Source organism: Hemiscyllium ocellatum, chromosome 3, assembly GCF_020745735.1.
Source record: "Hemiscyllium ocellatum isolate sHemOce1 chromosome 3, sHemOce1.pat.X.cur, whole genome shotgun sequence".
Classification (NCBI taxonomy): Eukaryota; Metazoa; Chordata; class Chondrichthyes; order Orectolobiformes; family Hemiscylliidae; genus Hemiscyllium; species Hemiscyllium ocellatum.
Window position 1 is genome coordinate 58,202,514 of NC_083403.1, and position 22,550 is coordinate 58,225,063.

General features: G+C 43.0%; 1 protein-coding gene across 2 annotated transcripts in view; it reads left to right on the plus strand.

Moving 5' to 3' along the window:
* mms22l (MMS22-like, DNA repair protein) overlaps positions 1 to 22,550 on the plus strand; it is a 166,292-nt gene that overhangs the window by 114,524 nt on the left and 29,218 nt on the right. For both annotated transcript variants that reach the window (XM_060820834.1, XM_060820843.1), the window contains exons 17-19: positions 3,393 to 3,535; positions 6,701 to 6,843; positions 8,928 to 9,087. In XM_060820834.1, coding sequence (XP_060676817.1) covers positions 3,393 to 3,535; positions 6,701 to 6,843; positions 8,928 to 9,087 — 446 coding nt within the window. The remainder of the gene's footprint in view (positions 1 to 3,392; positions 3,536 to 6,700; positions 6,844 to 8,927; positions 9,088 to 22,550) is intronic.

Consider the following 22,550-nt stretch of genomic DNA (forward strand, 5'->3'; position numbering starts at 1 on the left):
GTAGATGAAGATGGAGGTGAAAGTGATAGTTTGGAGAGGAGAGTGGAGCGGATAAGTGGGAAAGAAGATGGACAGATAGGACCGTTCAAGAGGACAGTGCCAAGTTGGAGGGTTGAGACTGGGATAAGCTGAGGGGGAGGGGAAATGGGGAAACTGGTGAAGTCCACATTGATCTCGTGTGGTTGAAGGGTCCCAAGGAGGAAGATGAGGCGTTCTTCCTCCAAGTGTCGGGTGATTAGAGTTTGGGGATGGAGGAGACCCAGGATCTGCATGTCCTTTGTGGAGTGGGAAAGGGAGTTAAAGTGTTCAGCCACAGGGCGGTGGGGGTGGTTGGTGCGGGTGTCCCAGAGATGTTCTATGAAATGATCTGCAAGTTGGCGTCCTGTCTCCCCAGTGTAGAGGAGATTACATCAGGTGCAACAGATGTAGTAGATGACGTGTGTAGAAATACAGGTAAATCTCTGTCGGATGTGGAAGGATCCTTTGGGGTCTTGGATGGAGGTGAGGGGGTGAGGTATGGGCACAGGTTTTGCACTTCTTGCAATGGCAAGGGAAGGGGGTGGGAGAGGAGAATGCGTTGGTGAGGGGCATGGATCTGACAAGGGAGTCACGGAGGGAATGTCTCTCTGATGTGCAGGTGGAGTGGAGAGGGAAATATATTTCTGGTGGAGGGGTCTGTTTGTAGGTGGCAGAAATGGCAGGGAATGATGCAGTGTATCTGGAGGTTGGTGAGGTGGAAGGTGAGGACAAGGGGGATTCTATCCTTGGAGGAGTGGGTTTCAAAGGTGGAGGTGCTGGAAGTGGAGAATGTGCACTAGAGGGCATTGTTAACCACGTGGGAGGGGAAATTTTGGTCTTTGAAGAAGCAGGCCATCTGGGGATTGGTCCTCCTGGGAGCAGATACGGCGGAGGATGGGGAATGGGAATAGGAGAAAGCATTTTTACAGGAGGCAGGGTGGGAGGAGATGTGGTCCAAGTAGCTGTGGGAGTCGGTGGGTTTGTAGTGGATGTCCATGTTGAGTCAGTTGCCGGAAATGGAGATGGAGAAGTCCAGGAATGGGACACACGTCACCTACTATATCTGTTGCACCTGACGTGGTCTCCTCTTAATCGGGGAGACAGGATGCCTACTAGCGGTTCATTTCAGAAAACATCTCTGGGACACCCGTAGTGTCCAACCCCACCACCCTGTGGCTGAACACTTCAACTCCTCCTCCCATTCCATCAAGGACATGCAGGTCCTGGGCCGCCTCCATCGCCAAGCCCTAACCACCCGACACCTGGAGGAAGGACGCCTCACCCTCCAATCACATGGGATCAATGTGGATTTTACCAGTTTCCCCATTTCCCCTACCCCTACCTTATCCCTGTACCAACCTTCCAACTCAGCACCGCACTCTTGAACGGTTTTTTTTTCGAAGATTAGATTAGATTACTTACAGTGTGGAAACAGGCCCTTCGGCCCAACAAGTCCACACCGACCCGCCGAAGCGCAACCCACCCATACCCATACCCATACCCTTATATTTACCCCTTACCTAACCCTACGGCAATTTAGCATGGCCAATTCACCTGACCCGCACATCTTTGGACTGTGGGAGGAAACCGGAGCACCCGGAGGAAACCCACGCAGACACGGGGAGAATGTGCAAACTCCACACAGTCAGTCGCCTGAGTCGGGAATTGAACCCGGGTCTTCAGGCGCTGTGAGGCAGCAGTGCTAACCACTGTGCCACCGTGCCGCCTACCTGTCCACCTATCTGCTCCACACTCCTCTCCAACCTCTTTCACCCCCATCTTCGTTATTGCACTCTCAGCAACTTCACACCCCCCAGCCCTACCCTGCTCCCATTTTGTCTCTCAACCCCCTTGGTTCACAAGCCTCATTGTTGAAAGTGTGGTGCTGGAAAAGCACAGCTGGTCAGGCAGCATTTGAGGCGCGAGAGGATTGACATTTCAAGCATAAACTCTTCTGAAGAGCTTATATTCGAAATAGCGACCTTCTTGCTCCTCAGATGCCGCCTGACCAACTGTGCTTTTCCAGCACCACACTTGCGACTCCGATCTTCAGCATCTACAGTCCTCACTTTCTCCACAAGCTTCATTCCTGATGAACCGGCTTATGTCTGAAACATCGATTCTGCTCCTTGGATGCTGCCTGACCGGTTGAGCTTTTCCAACATCACACTCTTCTGTGTTAATCATTGGATCTGGGGTGCTGTTTTTCACGTTTGCACTGCTACAATCCTAGATAGTCTGTTTCGAACTTAGTAGAAATCAGGAATATTATTGCAGGCTGGTTAGCAAATTAAAAATGTTTGGGATTGATAGATCCATGGCAGCATGAATTAAAAGTGGGTTAAAAGATAAAAAACAAAAGGTAGGTATCGATGGACATTTCTCAGATTGGAGACTAGTTGAAAGTAGTGTTACTCAGGGACGTGTTAGGATCCTTGCTTTTTCTGATTTATATAAACCATTTGGAAATGGGGTTTGAGGGCAAAACCTCTAAATTGGCAGATGATACTAAGCTCGGAGAAATGGTGAATTGTGAGGATGACACTGAGAGACTTCAGAGGGACATTGATAAGTTGGTCAAATGGGCAGACACCTGGCAGAAGAATTTCAATGCAGAAAAATGTGAGATCATGCATTTTGGTGACACGGAAACATGGAGACACAATACAGGCTCAAAAGTACAACTTGGGGGAGTGCAGGAGCAGAGGGACATTCCCTTTCCAAGCCACTCACTAACCTGACTTGGAAATATGTCTCAGTTCCTTCAATGTCACTGGATCAAAATCCTGGAACTCCCTCTCGAAAGGTATTGAGGGCCGACTTACATCAAATGACTGGATCAGTTTAAGAAGGCAACTCACCACCACCTTCTCAACACCAGCTCGGGAACAGGCACTAAATGCCCACACCAAAGACTTTAATAAAGAAAGGTTAGCAGCACAGTTTGCAGTAGTTATATTTGATCAATTTTGTGATATATAGTACATTTAACTCTGCAGCAAAACCCTATAATTGTGTTGATCTCTTTAAGAAACCCCAGGTTTCTCTAAGATATGAGTTTGGTAAAACACCTGGCTTTCCAGTAAACAACATTTAGCTCAACTATTCTCTTTGAAATGTTATCATGAGATTGTGTTTCTAACCTGCAAATGAGGCCTGTAAATCACCAAATGATGGCTTTAAACTGCTTGTTATGCCTCTGATAAGATTTAGATGTGCTTGCTCTAACCTGTACTGTAGACTGGGCAATAAAACTCAGTTTTTAGCTTTTCGCACTCGAAGTTCAATCCTGTCCAAAGCTGTTTCTGCAATATCAAGGAGAAGTCAATAAATATCAACTCTCCAATTGTTCTGTTTTTATATTCCCTCCTCAGTTCGTTAGTGGATGCTCTGACCAGCTTGGGATGCAGCTCATACCAAACTTTTTCCGTCCACACTTGGTTTCGCTGTGTTTTGCAGCAGCATATGAATCAACCCCTTGGCATTACAGAAAAAATGGACTCCACCCGTACAGTTGGTAAACAGTACACATTGAACAGTTTGAGTTGAGCAAAGACTGAGGGAATGTTGGGGAGGAAAATAATGTTATCTTATCGGAGTCACGAATTCAGTGCAGTTCTTTACTACAAAGCGCCAATGTATTACCACTGACTAGTAAAGTTCCAAAGGAAAAGTGGTGTATTTGGAAGCCTTCTTGCTGTTGGCACTGCACAGGCTAAAGACTAGTCAGTTTGTCTCAGCAGCACTCACACAATGCAACTTGCTCAAATCCAGATTGTATTTTCCTTATATTAATCTGCTGATGTTTCACTAATCAGTTAGACCCTTTAGCTGATGCAATCTGACAATAGAAGACCATGGCCATCTCTTAATCTTCATTTTATTGGTAGTCAATAGCGACTGATCTGCTTCCACTAGTTTGCTGCCTGGCAGTGAGAGTTGGCATGTATCCCCCAGCAATATCATTTTGCAATTTCGATCAGAAGGGTATACTGCTCCATCCTTTCACTGAAATGAAGTGAATGAAATTGGTGGGAATAGATGCTAAAATTCAATGCTGGTGGTCATACTGACACCAAGGAAGTGTCCAGTTACTTAACACTTGCAACTATAAATGTCTACAGTAATCTTCCATTCCAAGTCAACTTACTTCTAAGTCACTTAATGAAAAAAAAGTTATCTATTGTACCCAAACCTGAGGCAATTTTGGTTGAAGAAATGGCTTTGATAAGACCATAAGAAATGGAACAGGAGAAGGCTATTTGGCCCATCGAGCCTCCTCCACCATTCAATAAGATCATAGCTGATCTGACATTTGTCACATCTGTTTTCATGCCCTCTCCCTACAGATCAAGAAACTATCTATCTCAGTCTAAAATGTACAGAAGGACTGTGCTCCCACACCTCTCTGTGGCAAACAGTTCCAAAGACTCTCAACCCTCAGCAGAAATTCCTCCTCATCTCAGCCTTAAGTTGTCACTCCTTTATTCAGTGGCTATGCCGCTGGTCCTAGACTCTCCATGACAGGAAACATTGTTCATATAAACAAGGAAAATAGGAGCAGGAATAGGCCATTCAGCCCTTCGATCCTGCTCAGCCATTCAGTAAAATCATGCTGATAATCCAACTCAGTCCCCTGCTCTCAGTTTTTCCCATACCCTTTGATCCCATTAGCCCTAAGGACTATACTTAACTCCTTCATAAAAACATTCAACTAGTTTCTCTGGCAATGAATTCCATACACTCACCACTCTTCAGATAAATAAATTTCTGCTCATCTCTATCCCAGTGCTTGGCCTTCATAGTGCTTAGAATCCTCACAGCATTTAACCCTGACAAACCCCTGATTCTGTTTTAATGAGGACACCTCTTATTGTTGTAAATTCCAGTGACTCCCAACCTGTTTAACCTTTACTCAAAGGCAATCCCTCCGTTGCAGGGATCATCATAATGAAATTTTGTCTGAACTGCCTTCAGTGAAACCTTTCCTTAGAGGGCCCAAAACTGCTGTTGATACTCCAGATGTGGTCTTACCAGCACCTTATACAGCTGCTATTATACTTCTCTACTCTTCTACTCCAACCCTTTTGTTCTGTGCTGTACTTTTTCTATGTATTTCCCTGGTTTTTTTTGAATGGGGGAAGCAGCATTTGCCTCCCACCCCCCCCCCCCCCCCCCCCCCCTTCCCAGTCAGCTGATGTTACTCACATGGAGAGTGAGGATGCAGGGATCGTCACCGGGGGCGTGGAGATCTCATTCCTCGTAATAGCCTTGGATGTATCTGGTCCGCCCCTGGGGACTTGTCTGTCTTGATGTTTCTCAGTATTTCCATCACATCCACTTCCTTAATAACACCGTGGTCGGCACGGTGGTTAGCACTGCTGCCTCACAGTGCCAGAGACCCGGGTTCAATTCCTGCCTCAGGTGACTGACTGTGTGGAGTTTGCACATTCTCTACACATCTGCGTGGGTTTCCTCCGCAAGCACCGGAGGGGTAAATTTAGGGGAATGGGTGTGGGTGGGTTGCGCTTCGGGTCGTTGTGGACTTGTTGGGCTGAAGGGCCTGTTTCCACACTGTAAGTAATCTAATCTTGAAATAACGGCGAACGTTCCATTAACAATTCTTGTATTTTAAAGGTTGCTGCAAGCTCGGTATTACAGTTATGAATGTAAACCTGCACACGTTTAAGGCCAATATTCAATGTTGCATCAAAAACTGGTTTATTTTTGTCAAGGGAAGAGGAGTACTCACCATAAGAGATAGAAGCAGAATAAGGCCATTTGGGCCATCCAGTTGTTCCACCATTCATTCATGTCTGAAACGTTTTCTCAATCCCACTCCCCTGCCTTCTCCCCATAATCCCTAATCCCCTTACTAATCAAGAACCTATTTGTTGCTGTCTTAAATAGAATCAGTGACTTGCTCTCCACTGTCTTCTGCAGTAATGAATTCCACAGAGTCAGCACCCCCACCCCGGCTGACTAAATTTTTCCTAACCTCAGTTCTAAAGGATCATCCCTTCACTCTAAGGCTGTGCCCTCGGATCCTAGTTTCTCATACTAGTGGAAACATCTTCTCCAGTCCACTCTATCTAGACCTCTTAGTAAGTTTCAAATAGATACCCCCTCATGCTTCTAAATTCCATTGAGTACAGACCCAGAATCCTTAACCAATCCTCATACGACAAGCCCTTCATCCCTGAAATTGTTTTTGTAAATGTTCTCTTGACTCCCTCCAATGCCAGTGGATCCTTCCTCAGATCCAGGGCCCAAAACTGGTCATAATATTCCAAATAGGTTAGTAAACTGTAAGCTTAGGACCACCAATGAAAATCACTCAAGTTTTGAATTTAATTATGCCATGTAGTTCCTTTTAATACTTTACAAATCTCTCAGCCATTCCCTTTATCAACTTAAACTCGCACCACACATTGTACCCGAAATGGATTAACGAATGTATCAGGTTGGGTATTGCTGGTTTAATTTTATGAAGCTACTAAAAGTATATCAATAATTGAATAATTGGTGAAAGTTGGTAATTATGATTGAACTTACTGTAAGCATTTACTTCCTTATAAACTGTTCTTAAATGTTATGTTGGAATGATAAACTTGGATGCTGCCTGACCTGCTGTGTTTTTCCAGCTCCACACTCTCGACTGTTCTTTTCCATTCATAAATAGGATGGGTAAACATGGAGCAGTTGGCAGGGTTAACCAGGATTGTGTACAAACTCCCAGAAGTGGAGAACCTACTCATCGAGGCTCAACTTGATCAGCCAGCAGTAAAGGAAGAACCCAAAACAGCTATCTTCATGTTTATTAAGGTAATGTCTGTTCCGGCAATGATGGATAGGTGAGGAATAAAATAACCCTCCTACAGATTGACTCAGTACTTCTGAACTTATTTCAAGTACAATAGATACAAATTATACTCGCTTTGTACAGCACTTTAAAGAAATGTGGAGTTATAATCTCGGCATTTATTGTAGCTCTAGCCCTCAGGTAATTATTTTGGCATGTAAAGCTTATGATGGTGTATGACCTCACACTTTACTGCGTTAAATTCCATTTACCAAGTTTTTGCTCAGTCATCAAACCTATTTGTATCCCCATCATACCTTATGCCCTCATCACAACATGCTACCCCATCCATTTTTGTATCCTTGGCAGGTTTGGATACATTCCACTCTACTCCCTCCTCCAGATCATTAATATCAGTGATAAATAATTGAGGCCATACGATTAAACTTTGTGGCTCTCTACTATTTATTCCTTTCCAACCTGGAAATGATCCATTAATCCTGACTGTGAATCATCTGTGTGTTAATCAATCCTCAATACATTTTTCCATTACTGTGAGCTCCTACCTTGTGCAATAACCTTTTACGTGGCACCTTATCGAATGCCTTCCAGAAATCCCAATACATTACACCTACCATTTCCCCTTCTTCAACTACTTGTTATAGCCACAAAGAACTCTAGCAGATTTGTCTATCAAGATTTCCTTTCACAAAAGCATGTTGACTCTGTTTGATTCTATTCAGCTTTATTTAATGTCCTGCTAGTTCTTCTTTAATAATAGATTCTAATGTTTTCCCAAAGGCTGATGTGAAGTTAACCAGCCTATAATTTCCTGTTTTCTATCTCCATCTCTTTAGCACTTTTCCAGTCCACTGGAACCCTCCAGGAATCCAGTGAGTTATGGAAAAGGAAGATGGGTGAAGGAAGGATTTTTAAATAGGAAACTTAGACATGTGTGTTTCTAAGACACCCTGCTGACTTTTAATATTTTTTTAAGACCGGCTTTCCACCCGCCAGGCACCTTAACTGATGGCAAGGGGGTGGGTGAATCTGACATCAATGGGGGGTGGGGGGAGGAAAATTTTGGTCATTCACCTCAGAAGCAATGGGGTGAACAAACATCACATGGGCAGAGTGGGTGTACCAATCGTCTGGGTAGGACTGTGAGGAAGTAAACTTGTTGACCCTGATAAAAAGTATCCTGCTGTCTCTAGTCTTTAGAAGTACTTTACTCGTGGTTCCCACCTTTCTCACATCTATTATTGTGATGATAGTCGAGAAATCTTGATATAATTAAATTTAAAAGTTTGTTAAATGGAGATACGCAGCATCCTTAAAAGATTTCAATGATTGACCTGGCAGTTGAACATAGATTGGTTCCTGAAGAAGGGCTCATACCCGAAACGTCGACTCTCCTGCTCCTTAGATGCTGCCTGACCTGTTGCGTTTTTCCAGCAACACATTTTTAGCTCTGATCTCCAGCATCTGCAATCCTCACTTTCTCCACAGATTGGTCGCCTATTTTGATACCACTTCTGTTACAACTTGAAGTGGGTTGCAGTCAAGTTTGAGAATAATTTTTTAAAAATGGCCTTCTCAGCTTCTTTCAACTCATGCATTTTTTTTTGTTAAATCTCCCTATTCATTTTCAGATATAGCTATTCAGGAAATCAAAGAGGGGCTGTTGAAAAGTGTGAATATGTTAATACCCGTTGAAGAGTAGTTTCATTAAAATCTAAGAGCAGATTGATGCTTCACATTTTGGAACTGTGTGCTGGGGAAATCATAACATAAAAATGTGCAATGTTCTTATCGATGTTCTAAGTGATGGAGTTTCCTTTCTTCACTTTTTACCAGATTCAGCAGATTATTTTACAAATGGTGTTCAATGAGAATGAATATATTGTACTAAAAACCATTTCTATAAACTTTTTTTAAAGAAAATTGCATAGATATCATAACAACAGCTCAATTCTTGAACGAAGTGTCAATTTACAAATTCAAATTGCTTTTATCGCATTTTTCAGTCTTTTATAAAGAGCCGTTGTTTTATAATTGTAATTAGTCATATTTCTAAGACATACCGACTCCTGATTTTTTTTGGCAGGCCATTGGGAAGGCTTACTCTAAGTTACAAACTCTAGGGGACAAGTCGGCCTTGGTCTCAAAGGCCCTGGATTATGTCGGTGACATAGTGAAGTACACCAAACCATATTTAGCTAACAAAGGACCACCTGAAGGTCTGCATTTGATGTACTGGACCGTTGGTAAGTGCCTTGTCCTTTCAGACTGTGTTTGTGACAGAAATATATATAAATTGCAATGTGGAACTGGATCATTTGGCTAATTAGTACATTTTGCTGTTTTTATTCTCCCTCCATAGAAGCAGTAGTCCCAATGCTATGGGCTGCCCCATCTCTTCCAACATACATTTATGCATTTATTAACTAGTTCATTAGTTCTTTTCTGTTTTGTTCTGATCATTAGATGTGAGGAAGGGTCACTGGACTCACAAAGTTAACTCTGATTTCCAACATCTGCAGTCATTTCGGTTTCTATTACTTCACCTTTTCCTTCAAATATTTATCAAACCTTTCCTGGTACCATCTCTGCTTCAACTACTAACTTCAGCAATGTGTTTTCTAACTTTAGCACCCTTTGTGAAATTCAGTGATTTTTTTGTTCTAAGTCTTAATTCACATCTGAGGTGTTGGGAAACCAAGTTTTAAGTCTAAAGTGAATTGCTTACTCTTTTAAAGTTGTCTATAATACTGAGCATCATTTCTGCATTAGCATGAAGTGAACACACTGTAGTGACTTAATAGTGAACTTTCAACTCACCATGACATAAGAAAAGGGAAATTGACGTGGTTCCTCTCTGTTAGATCTGTTGAATATCAAATTTAAGTATATATTCTTTTGACAAAAGAAAACCATCTAAAGTAAAACTAATGTGACATGATTGGGATGGTAAGACAACTCATACATTTCTGGGTGGCATGGTGACTCAGTGGTTAGCACTGCTGCCTCACAGCACCAGGGTCCTAAGTTCGATTCCAGCCTGGGATGACTGTGTGGAGTTTGCACGTTCTCCCTGTGTCTACGTGGGCTTCCTCCGGGTGCTCTGGTTTCCTCCCATAGTCCAGAGATGTGCAAGTTAGGTGAATTGGCAATGCTAAATTGTCCATAGTGTTAGGTGCATTAGTCAGAGGGAAATGAGTCTGGGTGGGTTACTCTTTGGAGAGTTGGTGTGGACTGGTTGGGCCCAAGGGCCTGTTTCCACACTGTAGGGAATCTAATCTAATCGTACTGTCACCACAGTGTTGTCATTTGTAATCTAGTGGTACACATAAGCATCATATCAGCTTTAAGGAGGAAAAGAAAATCATGGGTGACAACTCATTCTTTACTTCAAAGATTGTGTTAATGTTACTTTTTTTTTCTGTGGGTAGAATTAAAAAGGATAGTGAATCTTTACTGAATATTTTGAGTTGAATTTGAACCACACACCGGGGTGTTATTAGTCTCACCAGCAAGCTGGGAGAGCCAGCAAGAGGAACTTAATGACTCCTTTCATGAAACCTGACAAATTAAGAGCCAACCAGGCATGGAACTGGGCAGTGGCAGGTCTTCTGTGGGATCAAGGAAGGACCGTATGTGGTGGAAGTGTTGCCCCCTGTCAGCTGCCAGTCAGAGAGAGATGGGTAGTCATACATGTAGCATCGAGTAGTTGCCAGTGATTCACCCACTTGAGGAACCGTGGCCACAGGTGAGTGATAGTAGAATGATGGTCTTAATTTGGGGATTGTGAGGGTGGGGTACTGTGTCACTGGAAAGGGTAGGGAGTGACTGTAAGCAAGCCTCCATTCCTGATGTTAGGTCCCTTGATCAGGCACTGAGTGCCTTTGAACGAGGGACACCCTCATCCCTACTCGTGTGTATTTCCACATGCTGCCAGCATCTTTGTCTTAAATTGGTTAAACCTTAAATTAGTTTCCTCCGGTTCTTGAGCCTTCCCCTAAATGGGAACTGTTTATTGCTACCCACTCTATTTACATCCCTCATGATTGTAAACCCCTCTGTAAAATCTCTTAACTTTCTTCTCCAAAGAGAGCAGTTCATGTTTCTCCAATCCATCTAGGGAACTGACTGTTCCTAATTTCTGAAGCCATTCTGGTGAAACTTTTCTGCATCCTCCTCAAAAGCCTCCATATCTGTCTTACAATTTGGACTCTGAATTGGACACTAATTGCTCCACGTGAGGTCAAGATAGTCCTTTACACTGGTTTATAACAAACTGTACTCTGAGCTGAATTTTACAGGGTGCCTTTCGTCCCCTCACGCTATAAGGTCAAGGGGGGACAAGCTACAATCCCAATGGCTGCCAGTGACATTAATTACTTTAGGATGGGACGTCTGCCCCTTTCTTGGGAGAAAGACCCACTTTATAGTGCAGCTGCTAATTGGATGACCCATAGCTCTAAAGTCCCAACGTTCAATGTACCCCACTAGCAGCAGAGAGTTGCAAGAACAGATTGGGCAGCAGATCTTGGAACGGTGCAGCTGTAACAGAGTTATTATAGGTAACTTCAACTTCCCCAACATTGACTGGAAGCTCCTTCGTGCAAATGGTCTGGATTGAGTTGATTATATCAGGTGTGTCCAGGAAAGACTCCTGACTCAATATGCAGATTGACTGACTAGGGGGAGGCCATATTGAATTTGGTGCTAGGCAACGAACCTGGCCAGGTGTCAGATCTCTCGATGGGAGAGCATTTCGGTGACAGTGACTACAACTGCCTCACCTTTGCCATAGCCATGAGAGGGATAGAAACTGTATGGAAAGGTTTTTCATTGTGGGAGGAGAAATTATACTGTTATTAAACAGGAGCTGTGGAATATAAATTGGGAACAATCGTCCTATGGGAAATGCACAACTGAAATGTGGAGGCTGTTTAAGGAGCACTTGTTGCGAGTGTTGGATAACTTTGTCCCTCTGAAAAAGGCAAGGAATAGTAAGATGAAGGAGCCTTGGATGGCAAGAGAAGAGGAGCTTCCCATCAAGAAGACGAAGAAAGCTTAGACCGGCACGGTGGCTCAGTGGTTAGCACTGCTGCCTCACAGCACCAGGGTCCCAGGTTTAATTCCAGCCTTGAGTGCCTGTGTGGAGTTACATATTCTCCCCGTGTCTGCGTGGGTTTCCTCCCACAGTCCAAAGATGTGCAAGTCAGGTGAATTGGTCATGCTAAATTGCCTGTAGTGTTAGGTGCATTAGTCAGAGGGAGATGGATCTGGGTGGGTTACTCTTTGGAGGGTCGGTGTGGACTGGTTGGGCCAAAGGGCCTGTTTCCACATTGTAGGGAATCTAATCTAATCATCTACTTAAGGTTGAGGTAACAAGGATCTGGCGCAGCTTTAGAGGATTACAGGGTAGCTAGGAAAGATCTCAAAGATAGACTGAGGAGAATTAGGAGGGGGCACAAAGAAACCTTGGAGGGAAGGATTAGAGAAATCCCAAAGGCGTTCTACACTTATATGAGGAATAAGAGAATGATCAGACAGAGGGTAGGGCCGATCAGGGATAGTGGAGGGAACTTATGCCTGGAGCCTGAAGAGGTAGGGGAGGCCCTAAGTGGTTTTTGCTTCAGTATTCACTAGAGAGAGGGACCTTGTTGATAGTGAGAGCACTGTGGACCAGATTAATACACTTGAACAGATTGATATTAAGGAAGTGGATGTGCTGGAAATTCTGGGAATCATCCAGATAGATAAGTCCCCAGGGCTGGACCGGATATATCCAAGGTTACTAAGGGAAGCGAGCAGTGAGATATCTGCGCCTCTGGCGATGATCTTTGCATCCTCACTCTCCACAGGAGTAGTACTGGATGATTGGAGGGAGGCGAATGTTGTTCCTCAGTTCAAGAAAGGGAAAAGGGACATCCCTGGGAATTATAGATCAGTCAGTCTTACATCTGTGCTAAGCTAGGTACTGGAAAGGATTCTGAGTGATAGGATTAATGACTATTTGGAAAACATAATTTGATTAAAGATAGTCAGCATGGCTTTGTGAGGGGCAGGTCATGCCTCACAAGCCTTAGAGTTTTTTGAGGATGTGATGAGACAAGTTGACAAAGGTCGAGCGATGGATGTGGTGTATATGGATTTCAGTAAGACATTTGGTAAGGTTCCCCATGGTAGGCTCACTTAAAAAGTTAGGAGATATTGGATACAGGGAAATATGGCTATCTGGATATAGAATTGACTGGCTAAAAGAAGAGAGAGTGGTAGTGGGTGGAAAGCATTCCGTCTGGAGGTGGGTGACAGGACTCTTGACAGCGGAATCTTGGATCTTAGATCCCTCAAAATTACCACCCAAGTTGACTGGATTGTTAAGAAGGCGTATTGTGTTTTGGCTATCATTACAGGTGGATTGACTTTCAGAGCCACGAGGTTTTGCTGCAGCTCTATAAAACCCTGGTGAGACCACACTTGGAATATTGTGTCCAGTTCTGGTTGCCTCATTATAGAAAGTATGTAGATGTTTTAGAGAGGGTGCAGAGGAGATTTACCAGGATACTGCCTGGCTTGGAGGGCTTGTCTTATGAAAAGATGTTGAGGGAGCTAGGACATTTTACACTGGAGAGACGAAGGAAGAGAGATGACTTGATAGAGGTGTACAAAGTAATAGATAGAGTAGGTAGCCAGAGACCTTTCCCCAGAGCAGAAATGGCTGTCAGGAGGAGTCATAATTTTAAGGTGATAGGAGGAAGTTTTGGGGGAGATGTCAGAGGCAGGTTCTTTATGCAGAGAGTAGTGGGTGTGTGGAATGCACTGCCAGTGGTGGTAGTAGAGCCAGTGACATTAGGGACATTTAAGTGACTGTTGAACAAGCACATGGACAGCAGTAAATTGAGGGATGTGTAGGTTAGATTGAGCTTAGATTAGGATAAATGTTCGGCACAACATTGTGTGCCAAACGGCCTGTACTGTGCTGTACTGTTCTATTCCACATGAAAGCTGTGCCCTCTGCTGAGTCTGCAGGCAGTCCCACCACGATTTGGAGCCCAGCTCAGTCCAAGGTCTTGGCAAAACCTGACAGATCAAATTCAAGAATTAAAAGGGAAGAATATCTGGGAAGAGCACTTCCAATGTGCCCGGGGTCTTGCAGAGGATGACACTAGCCTGCACAGCTAAATCAAGTACCTACCATTGTGCAGTGCAGAGTGTTGTCAGGTGTGACGATTTTAATAAAAATCATCTCTTAACCTATTGCAGACACAATACAGGCTGCCTGCTTTCTGAAACACCAACAAAAGCCTTCTCCATGCCTTTAACTATGGTGAAGTCCCACAATAAGTACAAGAGAAAAGCCTGAAGTCTTTGCAAGAGTCACATGGTATCTTCTGCTTGGTTTGTTTCTCCCTTCGCCTTGCATCTTCCACTCTCTGCATTTCCCACTGCTCTCCTTTCCTCTCTCTCTATCCCCCTTTCCTCTCTCTGTCCTCCTTTCCTCTCTGTGTCTCCCTTTCCTCTCTCAGTATCCCCCTTTCCTCTCTTTGTCCCCCTTTCTTCTCTCTGTCCCCCTTTCCCCTCTCTATTCCCCCTTTCCTCTCTCTATGTCCCCTTTCCTCTCTCTGTTTCCCCTTTCCTCACTCTGTCCCTCTTTCCTCTCTCTCTTTCCCCTTTCCTCACTCTGTCCCTCTTTCCTCACTCTGTCCCCCTTTCCTCGCTCTGTCCCTCTTTCCTCGCTCTGTCCCTCTTTCCTCGCTCTGTCCCCCTTTCCTCTCCCTGTCCTCCTTATTGAAACAAAGTATGATGTTAAAGTAAAGTTGGGTTGAGGACGTATTCACATCTGCAGTGTCTTAAGAACATGAATTCTGTTGATAATGTATCATGTGGTTGAAATCCTTAAATTCGCAAAGCATCTTGGTATTGATAAATTTCTTAATAGTTTAATTGCATTTGTGTGAATTAAATAAATTGTTTCAATTTATGAAAGAATGTTAATTTAACAGGAAACTGACTATCTACCTGAGTGAAAACAGGGTGGAGTGTTCTTAGTACCACTGATACAGTCCTACAAAGGGCTGTTATGATTTGAAGAGATTTTCCACAATTACACACTGTGTACTGTGGGGTATTGTACCAGGTGAGCAGAACAAAGATCTGTAGCACACAGATCATGTCAACTAATATAAGTGACTTTGCTTAATCGAGTTCATGATGTCTATGAAATAATGTCACCTTTGGCAGCATTCCACTGTGATCATGCATTTGTTGTTAAAAGTGCTTTGTTATAGGTTGAGACCTTTTATCTCCAAAATGAGAATGGAGATCTGAATAAATAGCTAAGCTGAAGGAGGTAAAAGTATCAGCTGTGGCAAAAAACACATTCCTTTGTTCAAAGATAAAGAAGCCTCACTTTCCTTGTACTGGCCATGACTCAAATACATTTAATTGGTTTATTTATAACTTTAAGTATTCTGTCTTATTTCCAAGCTCCTTAATTGGATAATGGTCTGCCTTTGTTTAATAAAATATGTTTTTATGACATTTTGTTTCAAGACATGAAAATCTTCAAGCTGCAACAATTGATGTGTGATAAAATGGTCAAATTTCTTTTACTGGATTGAATTTGAATGCTCATGTCTTCTGGTCTTTTCTAGCTTTGTCATACAATTAGAGATGTAATTGAAATATTATTGTTTTGCACATTCACAACCAGACAGATGGCATTGAGGAAAACTAGGTTGAATCTGGCCATTATTAATGTATAACTGGCCATAAGTAATGTATAACAAGTTCCACTAAGATTAGAACAATTGGACCTATTTGCTTACATGTTAAGTAGCTTATTTATAATAAAATATATAGCCAATAAAAGCAGAGTTCCATTCATCTGAATATGGTAATTAACAGCGCAAAATCAGCATTGAGCACGGTTAGCAGCATTACCCCTAGTTTTGTACTAAATGATGAGGTACAAGTGCTCACCACTGATGCTCACAAAGGTTCGAGTAATTTCTGTGATAAGAATTTTCTCTTCCCCAATGTCAATTTGAATTCAGCACTAAGTTAAAGCATTTCCAATTTGTCCAGTAAGGATGATGGCATCATATAGGGTAAGCAGTCGATCACTTTGAAGTGTTCCCACTATCAATGGTAACAGGCAATGATTGTCCTTCCCTGTTTTTGAATATTATAGAGAGGAAAATAAATGATTAGACATGCATGGAATGGAGGTAGAAGCAAAATTTTGAAGATGAGTTTTTTAAATTAGAAATTTGACATTCCTCAAATTTGAAACTGATTTTTCATGGTCACATAAAGTTTCCAGCATCAATTATGACTCTACTTTTTAGAAGCCTAATTTTTAAAAAAAATTTGATTGGGCGTGATGTGGGAATCATTGGAAAAGTGGGTGTTAGTTACCCATTGATTCGTGCTTTTGAAAATATGGTATTAGCCAGGTTCTTGAAGCATGGCAGTCCATGTGATTATAATACATTCAAGTATTTTTAAGAAGAAAGTTGCAGGATTTTAATGCAATAGTGAAGGAATGACGTGTTGCTTGGAGGAAACTTGCAGGTTGTAGTAGTGCCATGGACCTGCGACACTTCTTGTTCTAAGCAGATAAGGACCGAGATTTGGAAGCAACCAATATTGTTCAAGTTTTACTGCTTGTGGTCAGAAGCATTGTGAATGGCACTGAATACACTGGGGAAACATCAGCAAACATCCCCAGTCTGCCCTTGTGCTGGTGGGAGTTAACAGGAGATTGTTGGGCCAAGGACATAATCTTAGGGAGCTCCAGCAGTAATGTCCCTAATGATGATTGCCTTAATCCAACAAGGGGTCACCTTTGAAGCAGTTATTTACAGCGAGACTGTTAATATAAGAATGCAAGCTTTTGTCAATTTATTGTTTTCTACTTGATTGCAATCTGTGGGGTGTTCTATGGAGCACCTTAAGAAGAAACAAGTGCTAACTGCAACTTCTAGATTTCTACATTTGACTCTATGACTCTATGATCATACATGCAGCAACTCCAAAACTTGCTGTCAGCTTCAGAGGAATGAAGAGAGCAAGTGCTGACTTTTTAACGAGCATTACACTTCTGTAAAATGTAGGCCAATGCAGGTAGGTACAACAGAATTACATACATTCCAGAATCTGATACTAAGTTACATGCAAGTCAATTTAAAATGGAAGGACGAGTTCAGTTCGTGTTCAGGCTATGGTCACCATGAAGGCACCATTTTCTGAACCTCGCCCCTCACCTGAGGTGTGGTAACTACCAGTCATCTTTCTCTTAAACCTATGGTTCTCAGGGACTCTGGTCGTTTTCACTTTCAGTGCTTGCTCACTTTGCTATGTAAATTACCTAAACACTAATGGCTGTTGATGCATTATTACCGCATTGCTATACTTTACTCATTATATAATACATCATATTTCAGGCAATGCAAGAACTCCATCCTGTTCTCCCAATTCCTCTACCTCCGCAGCATCTGCTTGAATGAGGAGACATTCAACTCCCATGCATCCCAGATGTCCACCCATTTGAACAACGTGTTTTTCTCCCCTCTGGCATCTGGATAGCCTTCCACAGCACTGTCTCCATTGCCCATTTCACTACTCTAACACCCCTACTCTAAACGCAATAAAAACAGGGTCCCCCTTGTCCTCACCTACCACCCCACCAGTCTCCACATTCAACGCATCATGCTCTAATTGGAGGACCCCACCACCAAGAACATCTTCCTTTCCCCTCCACAATCCTCTCTGCCTTCTGCAAGGATCGTTCCCATTGCCAAACCTCGATTCATGCCACTCATCCGCCCGCCTATCCCCTCCACCCCCACCTCCCAGGTACCTTCCCCTGCAACCACTAAAGATGCAAAGCCTGCCAGTACACTACCCCCCTCACCTCCATCCAGGGTCCCAAACAGTCCTTCCAAGTGAGACAGAGGTTCACCTGCCTCTCCTCCAATCTAGTTTAACTGTATTAGGTGCTCTCGGTGTGGTGTTCCCTACATCGGGGAAACCAACCGCAAACTAAGGGAAAGTTGTGCTGAGCATCTCAGTCAGGCCCACAGGGGCTGACCTAACCACCCAGTCCCTGCCTATTTTAATTCCCTTCCCACTCCCTTTCTGACATGACTATCCTTGGCCTCCTCCATTGCCACAGTGAGTCAGACCTCAAATTCGAGGAACCTTGCATCATCTTGCTGCAGAGCTGGGCAGAAAGGTGGCAAATGGAGTTCAATGTAGCTAAGTGTGAAGTGATTCACTTTGGTAAGAGTAACAAGAAGATGGAGTACTGGGCTAGTGTTCGGATACTTGGTAGTGTGGATGAGCAGAGGGATCTTGGTGTCCATGTACACAGCTCTCTGAAAGTTGCCACCCAGGTAAATAGTGCTGTGAAGAAGGCATATGGCGTACTGGCTTTTATTGGTAGAGGAATTGAGTTCCGGAGTCCTGAGGTCATGTTGCAGTTGTATAAGACTCTGGTGCGGCCGCATCTGAAGTAATGTGTGCAGTTTTGGTCGCTATACTATCGGAAGGATGTGGAGGCACTGGAACGGGTGCAGAGGAGGTTTCCCAGGATGTTGCATGGTATGGTAGGAAGATGGGAGGAAAGGCTGAGGCACTTGGGGCTGTTTTCATTGGAGAAAAGAAGGTTTAGGGGTGACTTGATAGAGGTGTACAAGATGATTAGGGGTTTAGATAGGGTTGACCATGAGAACCTTTTTCCACGTATGGAGTCAGCTATTACGAGGGGGCATAGCTTTTAATTAAGGGGTGGTTGGTATAGGACAGATGTTAGGGGTAGATTCTTTACTCAGCGAGTCGTGAGTTCATGGAATGCCCTGCCAGTAACAGTGGTGGACTCTCCCTCTTTGTGGGCATTTAAACGGGCATTGGATAGGCATATGGAGGAAAGTGGGCTAGTGTAGGTTAGGTGGGCTTGGATCGGCGCAACATCGAGGGTCGAAGGGCCTGTACTGCGCTGTATTTTTCTATGTTCTATCTTCTGCCTGGGCAACCTACAGCCTGGAGGACTCGGCATTGAGTTTTCCAATTTCAAATAATCTCCCTTCTTATCACCCGTCTCCTTTCCCTGCCCCTCTCCCTCCCTTCCATTCCTCCCATCGACCAACCAGGTCATACCCCTACCTTTGCTCACCTATCCCCACCTCACCATCATCCTGCACCCCCACCCCTTTACATGCAGCTCCCCTTACACCGGCCCCCAGTCCTGACGAAGCGTTACACCTGAAACGTTGTCTTCTCTACCTCCTGATGCTGTCTGAGCCTCCTGTTTGTCTACCTTGGAATCCAGCATCTGCAGTGTTTTGTCTCTAAATAAGCCTCAATCAGCATTCAGTTTGCAATGTACCTTACACAATGTCCAGCACTTCCAGGCCAAGTTTATTTGCTGTACAAAAGGCTTATTAGGCTTTCAAAACCATGTACGTTAGAGTCCTGCTACATGTTGTTCAGACCCATCTGAATCAGGTGCAGGAGGGAGCCCAGTTTATTTGTGGTGATTGAATGTGATTCTACTTTGTCCCAATATTTGACACCTTCAGTTCTATTTTTGGGCTCAAACCCAAAGTTGTTTATATATGCATCCATTCAGTTGCTTCAGGGTGGAGCTTGATACAGTTAGTTTCTAAAAGTACAGCACATCCAGTATATCAGCCTTGATCATATTAAATGGTGGTGTAGGCTGAACAGACTAAATGACATACTCCTGTTTCTGTATTCTGATATCAGTTAGTATGAATCATCTCTATGTAAGTCTCTCTCTGTTTTTCAAGTTGGAAAAGGTAGAGTAAATTTATAGGATGCTGTCACAGGCAATGTCACGATCAGAGGCATTGGGAATGCACTGAACACACTGGAATCATCAGCAAATATCCCCAGTTCTAGTCTGGACGGTCTAGGACGATACCTTAAGGAGCTCCAGCAGTAATGTTCTGAGGCTGAGGTGATTGTCTTCATGGAACACAGCGTTACCTTTTAATAAGTAGTCTTAACCGTGAGACTAATAGGATAAGAAGGCAAGACAAATTTATTTGCAAGTTATGATTTGGATGTGAACGTAGGAAAGAAGGTTACCTCAGAGTACAATGGGTTCTTGATCAAATGGGCCAAAGAGTGGCAGATGGAGTTTAATTTAGATGAATGTGGATTTTGGAAAGGCAAATCAGGGCAGGAATTACACACTTCATAGTTCCTAGAAAGTGGAGTTGCAGGTAGATAGGATAGTGAAGTAGATGTTTGGTATGCTTTCCTTTAATGTTCAGTGCATTGAGTACAGGAGTTGGGAGGTCATGTTGTGGCTGTACAGGACATTGGTTAGGCCACTTTTCTAATACTGCATGCAGTTCTGGTCTCACTGCTATAGGAAGGAGATGTTGTGAAATTTAAAAAGGGTCAGAAAAGATTTACAAGGATGTTGCCAGGATTGGAAGGTTTGAGCTATAGGGAGAGGCTGAATAGTCTGGGGCTGTTTCCCCTGTAGTGTTAGAGGCTGAGGCCTTATCGACATTTATAAAGTCATGAGGGGCATGAATAGGGTAAATATACAAGATCTTTTCCCTGGGGTCGGGGAGTCCAGAACTAGAGGTGAGAACGGAAAGATTTAAAAGGGACCTAAGGGGCAACTTTTCACACAGAGGGTGATGTGTGTATAGAATGAGCTGCCAGAGGAAGTATTGGAGTCTGGTACAATTACAACATTTATTTGGCATCTGGATGGTATATGAATAGGAAGGGTTTAGAGGGATATGGGCCAAATGCTGGCAAATGGGACTAGATTAATTCAGGATATCTGGTTCGTATGAATGATTGGACCGAAGGGTCTGTTTCCTTGCTGTACATCTCTATGACTCTAAGTTATCAAACAGTTAGACTCTCCTCTATGTCATTAAACTTGCAGCAGTGCAAAGACCTACTACTCAAGAGAACAAAGTTTTGGAGGGAACAGTTAAATAATTGTACATATTCTTGAAAATTAACCTCGAAGCTAATTGGATCTCTGAAATCCTTAGATATTCCAGGTGTGTTACGTTGAGCTTCTTCAAAATACATAACAGTTTTTAAATAATGATTAAAAGTAATTTGCAAATCTCAACTTGCAGTGTGCAGGCAAATCTTGCGTATATTTGTTCAGTCTATTTAGTTCATCTGTTTTTTTTTGGAAAACACACAAACCAAAAAGGCTAAAGAAAGAAAATGGAGAAAAGGATTGCAGTTATACTGTGTCTTTCATAACCAGCAGATGCTCCAAAGTGTTTTCCAATCAGTAAAGCATTTTTGGAATGTTGTAATGGAGCCAATTTGTGCACAGCAGTCTCCCACAGTCAGTGATATGATAATGAGAAGTTAATCTGTTTTTGTGACATTGGTCGATGGATAAATATTGATTTGGGATTATCACCTCTGCTCCTTTAAAGGTAGTAGCATGGGATCTTTTACATCCCAGCAGATGGAGTCTTCATTTAATGCAGCCTCTATGGTCCCTCTGACAGTGCAGCCCTCCTATAGTACTGCTCTGAAGTGCCAACATAATTTTTTTGCACTCATGATTTGGAGATGCTGGTGTTGGACTGGCTGTACAAAAACTGCATGAATTAATGTAAGACTCTGCTAACTCACTTTTTAGATTAGAATCAGCCAAGTCAATTCCATCGGTGTTTGTAGCCTTTTGAATAAAATAATGCACACAATGCTGTAGAAAAGCAATAAATTGAGTAGTAGGCCAGGCACCACAGTTTGATATGGCTATAGTTTTTAAAACAACAATGTACCCCTCCCTAGTAATAAAATCTAAGATATAATAATGATATATGATAATATTTAATTAGTAGTGTGACTTTTGTGGCTGAATGATGGAAGTGTTCTAGAATTATGAAACAATGGGCCTGGGTAATTAGAAACAGACTGTTACCAAGTGTCGAGAGTCTGCAATGGTGAGCTATGGATACAAAATTATATTCCTTAGGATAGAGGGTAAGAGAAATTATTTATGTCAAAAGTTGCAAGGTTGGGGACTTTGCTTCTAAGGTTGGTAGTTAAGACTGGGCAAGTCAGCATTCAAGACTTCATCAGTCTGCATAGGAGTCTGGGTTCACAGACAGGAAAAAAATTTTTCAGGAGGTCTCTGCTTTAATGTGTGGCATTCTCTTCCACCAAATTTCATGGAGACGAGGTCATTGACTTATTTACACAAAACTAAGTTAAGGTAGACAAGGATGTCGAGAATTATGGGGTGTGGACAGGTTTGTGACAGTGAGGCGACAATCAGATCAGCTATGATCTTACTGCATGGCAGAGCAGGCTGTCGTGAGAGTCTCAGGTAAGAGTGAGTGGAGCACTCTTTTTCTGTTCCACCTGCTTCCCCCTGGTTAAAAAAATACGTAAATACCAGTCCAAGAGCTAATGGGAGTGGGCAGGCAACTGAGTTGAAGTGAAGGCCAGCCATGATCATATTAAATGCTAAAGCAGGTTCAAGGATCAATATGATCTGCTTCTACTTCTGGTGTTCTTGTACAGATGGGATAAAAACAAAGGGGAAAATGATAAATGTTATCATACGCTCTATGGGATGAATGGCCTGTTTCTTTATTGTGACTTCTGTGTATTTAACAAGACTCGACTCACTGTGCAAATGATGTTGATGCAACTGTTTGAGAGCAGTTTATCATAACTGTGACCC